Source organism: Esox lucius, chromosome 25, assembly GCF_011004845.1.
Source record: "Esox lucius isolate fEsoLuc1 chromosome 25, fEsoLuc1.pri, whole genome shotgun sequence".
Taxonomy (NCBI): Eukaryota; Metazoa; Chordata; class Actinopteri; order Esociformes; family Esocidae; genus Esox; species Esox lucius.
This window is the reverse complement of record NC_047593.1, coordinates 19131680-19140724: the sequence shown is the minus strand read 5'-3', so window position 1 is coordinate 19140724 and position 9045 is coordinate 19131680. Positions and strand designations below refer to the sequence as shown.

The 9045-nt window shown below is 46.7% G+C and overlaps 1 protein-coding gene across 2 annotated transcripts; it reads left to right on the top strand.

The window, feature by feature from the left end:
* Positions 1 to 428: 428 nt before the first annotated feature.
* Positions 429 to 8795, top strand: LOC105007441 (recombining binding protein suppressor of hairless). 2 transcript variants are annotated; one of them, XM_029118398.2, is made up of 11 exons: positions 429 to 649; positions 1459 to 1497; positions 2000 to 2095; positions 3323 to 3488; positions 4383 to 4557; positions 5120 to 5257; positions 6588 to 6700; positions 6825 to 6965; positions 7357 to 7512; positions 7838 to 7941; positions 8407 to 8795. In XM_029118398.2, the coding sequence occupies exons 1-11, from the start codon at positions 630 to 632 to the stop codon at positions 8789 to 8791; spliced, it is 1533 nt and encodes a 510-aa protein (XP_028974231.1). In that variant the 5' UTR covers positions 429 to 629; the 3' UTR covers positions 8792 to 8795. The 2 variants fall into 2 exon arrangements, with proteins under 2 accessions (XP_028974231.1, XP_028974232.1); XM_029118399.2 differs by lacking the exon at positions 429 to 649 and adding an exon at positions 680 to 750.
* The last annotated feature ends 250 nt before the right edge of the window (positions 8796 to 9045 follow it).

The window sequence follows — 9045 nt, the reverse complement described above, 5'->3', positions numbered from 1 at the left end:
GAATCAAGCTTGCGGTTGTAAGGGTATGCTATTTGCTCCTAGGGTTAGCTTTAGTTGTACTTCAATCCTTCAGTGGTGAACCCAAACCTCTGATATCTTCATGAGTATATTGTATTACAGGACAGACAGGCTAAAGGTATGCTCTAAGGAGTCATATAAATCAAGCAAGACATGACTTGGTGGGTTAACTTAATGTCATGAGTCGTACCATTCACTACCAACCCACTTTACTTTAGTTTATGACTCTATAAACGCGTGGGAATCGGCTGGAGTTTCACCTTGTGGAAAAAAAGGCCAAGCTTGTAAGGCGTAGATTTTTTTCTCGCGATAGGTCGAGTACAACTCTGTTGATGTCTATTGTGAGAGTTTTTCTGTTCTCGCGCGACTATGTAACTTTCCCACGCCGGTTGTTGTGGCGTCTGCCCTCTACTCATTCCACCTCTGTTCCCCAACCCCCTTTTCTCTCACCCTTTACCGTATCACACCTCCCCCTCCCCTTTCTCTCGTTTCAATATTTTTTTCCGTCAGTCTGGGTTCTGTTCATTCTGTTGTCCCGGCGGCTTTGGGAGGGGGTAGAGGGTGGGATCTCGCGATTGTTGGGACTTTTTTTTGCAGACTTACAGTGGAAAATGGCGCCCGTTGTGACGGGGTAAGTTGTTGGAATTGGGAGCAAAATGAAGGAAGAACAGTTAAAAAAAAAAGTTCACTTTCTTTGTAGAGTTAGTTTCCTAACCACTTTGTTCAACAGTGGTGAGATCGTTTTTATCTTCGGAAAGCGTTGCGTGTGCTTTTAAAATTGGCGTCGCACTTCATGCTACTTTTGTGTCAATGTTGGTGCTGTGTGTAGTCAGCTAGCTAACGTTACTTAGCCGCAATGACTAGCTAGCCCTAGCTAGTTAACTAGCCTGCCACAGTTTTTCTCCAGAAATGATAGTTAGCTTAGCACGCTAATTTGTTAATTAATTTAGCTTTTTATAGGTAATCAGTCTTATGAACAAAAGTAGCCGTCATAAATTTAGTATCAATAATGGTAATGGATTTTAGGATTGAGCCTACAGTTATCCAAAGCAAAGCCAACTTTCAGTAGAAATTATGATGGGGGTATCTACTATACAATGTTAAACGTTTTGTTTGAAACGTTGATATATCTGTGCAATTGTCTGTAGTGTAAATGTTTTTATTAACGTCCTTAGTTTATTTTATGGATCGTACATTGCAGTCAGCATCTGGCAGCTAAGTTGGAATCTACGGAATGACACGTAATTTTACGTTACAGATTCAGATGCCACCTGCGGCAGAATTCATGCTTGTTGTTGAACAATTTTGTTATCGTGAATTTAAAACTTTATCCCCCGATTGACAGTCATTATATGAATGTAGTTCTCCGCCAACCCGCGAACAACTTTCTAATAATCTTGCACCGCCTCATAGAAAAGTGCCTTTTGTTTTCTTTTGCAGGAAGTTTGGTGAGCGAGCTCAACCGCAGCGCCTAACAAGGTAACGTGAATGTGAAACTTTCCCACACTCCAAATTAGTTCTCACGCTCTGCACAGCACATGCATGAGTGACGTTTTAGAAAAATACGTTCAAATATATGTACTTCTGGTAAACTTGATTTAACTTGTAATATTTAGTGCTTTTGAAGTTGTAATTAAGTTGTTATTACTGTAAATCAGTGTATACGTATAAGCTCTTTGCATTCTATTCTTTTAACCTATATTCTCATAAATTAGAGTATTGTATATAAGTCTATGTTGAGTGACTTTAATAAGCTTCTGAGTATGTTTAAGTGTTCTTAGCAAAAAAAAGTCCATTCTAATTTTAAACTGCTGAACTTTTTTAAAGCATCATGTATTTGAGGTGATCTCAAAATGTTGGTTTTAGTTCTTTACCAGGCACTATTAATCTAGAGCAATTTACAGCAGCCTTGCTCAAAGATTTCTGTGATTTGTCCGTAAATACTCTCTAACCATGAGCTGTTGTCTGATTTCTGTGGTAGGGAGGCTATGAGGAACTACCTGAAAGAACGTGGGGACCAGACTGTGCTCATACTGCACGCTAAAGTTGCCCAGAAGTCTTATGGCAATGAGAAAAGGTTGGTGTGTGTTTGTGTGTGTTGATGGGTTTTTGATGTGCCCCAGATACTTTTGCTAAGTTTGTCCTTTTGGCCTAACCTGTGTGTGTTTTAGGTCTAACTATACTCATGGGTTACCAAATGTCCTAATGAGTATAGTAACACCAGAAAAAACTTGATGTCCCCATGAGGCAAAAGTCAATTTCCGGCTCAGGGTTTAGGATCAAACTTACAATTCATTTTAGAGTTAGAATTGGGGTTTCTTTAAGGTCCAGGCGTTGTTGGTTAAGGTTAGGCATTTCATCTAGGTAAAGTTTAGGCATAAATGTTACTTTATTGAGGTTAAGGTTAGGGTTAGGTTTAGATTAGGGTTGGGTTAGGTTTGGGTTTATGGTTAACATTAGGTCAAGGGAGTGTGCAATTTCTATTTTATGGTCCCCATGAGGATAGCCATACAAACGTGTATGTGATTTTACAAAGGTCCTGCTGTGTGTGTAATCTGAGGCTGTGGTGTGTTAACTGTGTGTGCGTGCACTCAGTAAAATAGAGCCAGGCAATGTCTGGAGTTACACATCTTCACAACCACCAAGTAATCGTCTTCCTTTAATCCATGGAAGGGGCATATGCATTGTGGGCATCCTGCTGGGAATAAAGGCTGTCCTGGGTATTCTGGAGGAATTAATCCACCTTATAAACATACATTAGATGGCTTAAATTTGGGCAAAACGCTTTTAATTTTGCCCATGTTATTTATTATATTGTAGCTTTATAATAGAATAATCATTTATACAATTTGATTGTTGTCTTTATTATAAATGCGGTATTTAAGACAGCAGTTTAATCTCCTTATTCGTTAAGTATCTTTCAAGTGTTTTGCAGTTCTCTCGGGGTGATTATTATACTTAAAAGTAAATAGTAATAATAACTTTCTGAAAAAAAACAAACAGATTAATGGATTCCTTGGTTATTCATGAAAGGGCAGCGTGGGAGAAAAAGACTACCCAGTTAGGCATTACATGCAGCTTGCAGCGCTCCTCTCCTCTACCATCTTCATTTTCGCCTGGACTCAAGTCATTGGGCGGGGCTTAGTGTGTGCAGGAAGCTGCCAACTGCCGGAGAAGGAAAAAACCTGGAGGGAACTATAAAATCTATGTCACACACAGCCGATGCGTTTCAAAATATCGCGTGCGGTCAGTGTTTTGTGTAATCTGTCACCAAGTGGATACCAACTGCCTGCCCGTCCTGTAGGTTCTTCTGCCCTCCTCCATGTGTGTACCTGATGGGCTGTGGCTGGAAGAAGAAGCGGGAGGAGATGGAGAGAGAGGGCTGCTCAGAGCAGGAGGCGCAGCCCTGCGCCTTCATTGGCATAGGCAACAGTGAACAGGAGATGCAGCAGCTCAATTTAGAGGGGAAGGTAAGACACACACACACATACAAACTCGCATACACACACAGATGCACATGAACAGACACACAGACCCACAGATGCACGGACACTCATGAACACACACACACACACACACACACATCCATGCACATTCTAATCTAACAAGCCAATTCAAGACAACAGACAGTATTGTCTGGACTGTAAAACTACTGTGGTGAAGTCCCTCTTCTTGAACCAAATCAAAGAGCAATGTTTCAAAAGACAAAAAAAAAACTATTTCTAAACCCCTATCTGGCCTGAATAAATATTTACACATACATTTAGGTTATCTTATTTTTTTCTTTTTCTCACAATTCTGTCCTCAAGCGGTTCTGGTTTTAATATCCTGCCTCATGTCATATTTTACACTCTGAACTCCACAGGAAGAGTAGCTGCTGGCATTGACATAGTTTATGGAATAACTAAATAACCGTTAGACTGTGGGGATTTCCTCTAACTCAGCTTGACTTCAACCCCCTTTTAACGTTCAACTTCAGATTTCTGCGTTTTCCTTCTGAGAAGAGCACACACACACACACACACACACACATTTCCCCTCTGAAATACTTCAACAGTTCAGATTGACTGTCGTCACACAGGACGTCTGACTGACTAAACCCTACACACACACACATTTCCCCTCTGAAATACTTCAACAGTTCAGATTGACTGTCATCACACAGGACGTCTGACTGACAAAACCCTACACACACACACACACACACACACACACACACACACACACAGGACGTCTGACTGACTAAAACCTCTCTCTCTCAGACACAAAATAATACATGTCTCTGTATGACTCAAATCCTACACGCACCCTGCACGGAAAGGACCGTTCATCTGAGACAAGACCATTTCTCTCCTCCCATGTAGAACTTCTGCACGGCAAAGACTCTGTACATCAGCGATAGCGATAAGCGCAAACACTTCATGCTGACCGTCAAGATGTTCTATGGAAACAGCACAGACATCGGCATGTTCCTCAGCAAGAGGATCAAAGTCATCTCCAAGCCCTCCAAGAAGAAACAGTCCCTCAAAAACGCAGACTGTGAGTGCATTGGTCTCCTTCTCCCTTTCATCACTGGGATGTGGTTTTGGTTCTGTAACGGGTAGTATTATTGAATGCATAGGAATGTTTTTCAGTCAGTTTATTCACAGGATTCACACACACACACACACACACACACACGCACACGAGAAAAAAGAAGAAGCAGTTCCTTCAAAACGCTGATGTTGTAAGAACACGTCTAGGAAGAGACACACACACACACATTTAGATACACGCATTTGTATGTACGCATGTGAGGCACCGAGCCACTCACACACACACACACACACACACACAGGATGCACTCACCACATTTAAAGTAGATTAACAGTTAAGGCTGAGTAGAACTGAACATTTGACACGTGTACTCAAGCTTGGAGCGCAATGGTAAGGTTTTCCCTGAGTGGTTTCTGCCCAAAGGTCTTTTTAAACAGCTGTGTTGTAACCTTGACGCTTTTATTATGCTTTAATCGTGACTGTCATTCTTTTTAAATAGATAAAGGAAAATATTTGAATGCAGTCGGTAATTTTCTGATATTCTCCACCTCCTCTCCATCTCCAGTGTGTATAGCGTCGGGCACCAAAGTGGCATTGTTTAACCGGTTGCGTTCCCAGACAGTGAGTACACGTTACTTACACGTGGAAGGGGGAAACTTCCATGCCAGCTCACAGCAGTGGGGGGCCTTCTATATTCACCTGCGTAAGTCTGTTCTCCTCTCACCCCCAATGTGATTTTGTTTTTTGACGAATGTCGGTGTCATTTTTTTAAATGTATTTCTTACCTTCGCAGCTTGTTCTCTTTCTTTAGTTTCTCTTCACCACTGTTATCTCTGTAGCTTCCATAACTGTTCTCTGCCCTTGCCTCTGCCGGGTCCCTGTTAAAAAGCACATTGTATTGGCGTCTGATCGTTGTGCTAATGGACACGCCCACACAGCCAGCCCTACATCTTTCACTCCCCCCCTCTCCTTTTATTCTTTCATCACTCTTTCATTAATCTTGATACCCTCCTCCCTTATGCACTAAAATTATGTTTTCTCTTTTCTGACTACGCTGCGTTGCCGTGGTGACGTGGGAGTCAGTGCTGCCAAGTAACCCCCCCCGTCAGGCACTATAAAACACCAGTAAAACCCTGAGGGGATAAAAAATTCAGCCCATGTAACAATAAATACAGTCACACCATGTAATAACTACTCTGACTTCACCTCAACCATATTCCAGGGTGAACCTGAAGGAAGTAGGGTTAGGGTTTATAACCTCAGGCTTAGCATCAGATTTATAAACCCTGTAACGAAAGGTTTGTGAAGCATCACGCTATCACGCCTCACAGCAAGCAATAACAGATTCATAACACGTCATGTGATGTAAACACTTGTTGCTAAAGAATCAGTGTGATTGATGTATGAAGCACCACGTCGTGCAGCGACAGACTCACCAACACACCACGTCGTGCAGCGACTGACTCAACAACGCACCACGTAGTGCAGCGACAGACTTACCAACGCACCACGTAGTGCAGCGACAGACTCAACAACGCACCACGTAGTGCAGCGACAGACTTACCAACACATCACGTAGTGCAGCGACAGACTTACCAACACACCACGCCGTGGAGCGACAGACTTACCAACACACCACGTAGTGCAGCGACAGACTTACCAACACACCACGTAGTGCAGCGACAGACTTACAACACACCACGTAGTGCAGCGACAGACTTACAAACACACCACGTAGTGCAGCGACAGACTTACCAACACACCACGTAGTGCAGCGACAGACTTACCAACACACCACGTCGTGCAGCGACAGACTTACAACACACCACGTCGTGCAGCGACAGACTTACCAACACACCACGTCGTGCAGCGACAGACTTACAACACACCACGTCGTGCAGCGACAGACTTACCAACACACCACGTAGTGCAGCGACAGACTCAACAACGCACCACGTCGTGGAGCGACAGCATCATTTGTTTCAGTGAGTAATAACATTGACTGTAGTAATGTGATATGCTCTGCTCTCTAGTGGACGAGGAGGAGTCGGAAGGGGAGGAGTTTGCCGTGAGGGATGGATACATTCACTATGGTCAGACGGTCAAACTGGTGTGTTCCGTCACCGGCATGGCGTTGCCCAGACTGGTAGGTACCACCGGTGCCCGTCTCCCCGGGTAGGTTTCGCCCTGTCTGGGTGTGTTCTGTTCGTATGGGAAACGCGGGCGGGCCTGATCTCTCCCGTCTCTGTCTCCGGCCTCGTCTCCTGCAGGTCATCCGGAAGGTGGACAAGCAGACAGCGTTGATGGATGCAGACGACCCGGTGTCTCAGCTACATAAGTGTGCCTTCTACCTGAAGGACACAGAGAGGATGTACCTGTGTCTCTCCCAGGAGAGGATTATACAGTTCCAGGTACACACGCGCACACACACACACACAGAGAGACAGAGACACACACACACAGAGAGACAGAGACACACACACACAGAGAGACAGAGACACACACACACAGAGACACACACAGAGAGACAGAGACACACACACACACACACAGACACACACACACACAGAGAGACAGAGACACACACACACACACACACACACACACACACACACACAGAGAGACAGAGACACACGCACACACACACAGAGGGACAGAGACACACACACACACACACACACACACACACACACAGAGGGACAGAGACACACACGCACACACACACACAGAGGGACAGAGACACACGCACACACACACACAGAGATGTACGGTTCAGTGAGTTTGCCTGGTTCCCTTGTCTAGGCCACACCCTGCCCCAAGGAGACCAATAAGGAGATGATAAACGACGGTGCTTCCTGGACCATCATCAGCACAGACAAGGCAGAGTACACCTTCTACGAGGGCATGGGCCCCGTCCCCTCACCTGTTACACCTGTACCTGTGGTGGAGAGTCTGCAGGTACACACACACACACACACACACACACACCAGAACTCTACAGTAGCTGATATCTTTATCTAGACACATACAAACCTTGTCTGCCACACACACACACACACACACACACACACACACACCAGAACTCTACAGTAGCTGATATCTTTATCTAGACACATACAAACCTTGTCTGCCACACACACACACACACACACACACACACACACACACCAGAACTCTACAGTAGCTGATATCTTTATCAAGACACATACAAACCTTGTCTGCCACACACACACACACATACAAACCAGAACACACACAGACACTAACCTTATTATCTCTGTAGCTGAATGGTGGGGGAGACGTGGCCATGTTGGAGCTCACAGGACAGAACTTCGCCCCGGATCTCAGAGTCTGGTTTGGAGACGTGGAGGCAGACACTATGTACAGGTGTGTCTCTGTGTCTGTCTCTCTCTGCCTGTGTCCCTGTGTCTGTCTCTGTCTGTCTGTCTCTCTCTGCCTGTGTCTGTCTCTCTGTCTCTCTCTGCCTGTGTCTGTCTCTCTGTCTCTCTCTGCCTCTGTCTGTCGGTCTGTCTGTCGGTCGGTCGGTCGGTCTGTCGGTCTGTCTGCCTGTGTCTGTCTGTCTGTCTCTGCCTGGGTCTGTCTGTCGGTCGGTCTGTCGGTCTGTCTGCCTGTGTCTGTCTGTCTGTCTCTGCCTGTGTCTGTCTGTCTGTCTCTGCCTGTGTCTGTCTGTCTGTCTCTGCCTGTGTCTGTCTGTCTGTCTCTGCCTGTGTCTGTCTGTCTGTCTGTCTGTGTCTGTCTGTCTCTCTCTGCCTGTGTCGGTCTGTCTTTGCGCGTGTGTGTGTGTGTGTGTGTCTGTGTGCACCTACCTAACCTCCCCCTCTTCCCTGCCAGGTGTGGTGAGAGTGTGCTCTGCGTGGTCCCTGACATCTCGGCCTTCAGGGAGGGGTGGCGCTGGGTCCGTCAGCCCGTCCAGGTACCCGTGACCCTGGTCCGCAATGACGGGGTCATCTACTCCACCGCCCTCACCTTCACCTACACCCCTGAGCCAGGGCCCCGCCCACACTGCAGCGCCGCCGGGGCCATCCTGAGGGCCCACAGCAACAGCGTCTCCTCCTCGTCGCCGTCGTCCTCGTCGCCGTCGTCCTCCGGCTCAGGGAGCCTGGGTTTGGGGGCGATGGCGGAAGGCCAGGGGGGGTACGGGATCGGCCCGGCCGGGGGTTCGACCAGCAGTGTGGCGTCATCGTCGGGGTCGTCCGTGATGTCCATCTCATCGTAGCGGAGGCGTGTCGGGGGGGCGGGCGGGCGGGCGGGCGGGTGGGGGGAGAGACGACACGGGGGGGGGGGGCTTTTTTTGCGTGGCAGGGTGTGCAGTGTTGCGTGTGCATGCAAGAGAGAGGCCCATGGGCCCGTGTTGGACGACGGGACCCGTGAAATCACTTGCGCTCAAGGACTCTTTTTGGAAGAGCGATGAAGGGGCGGACGGGGAGGGTTCTGTCCGTGCAAGAGAAGGACACGGATGGACATGGTCGC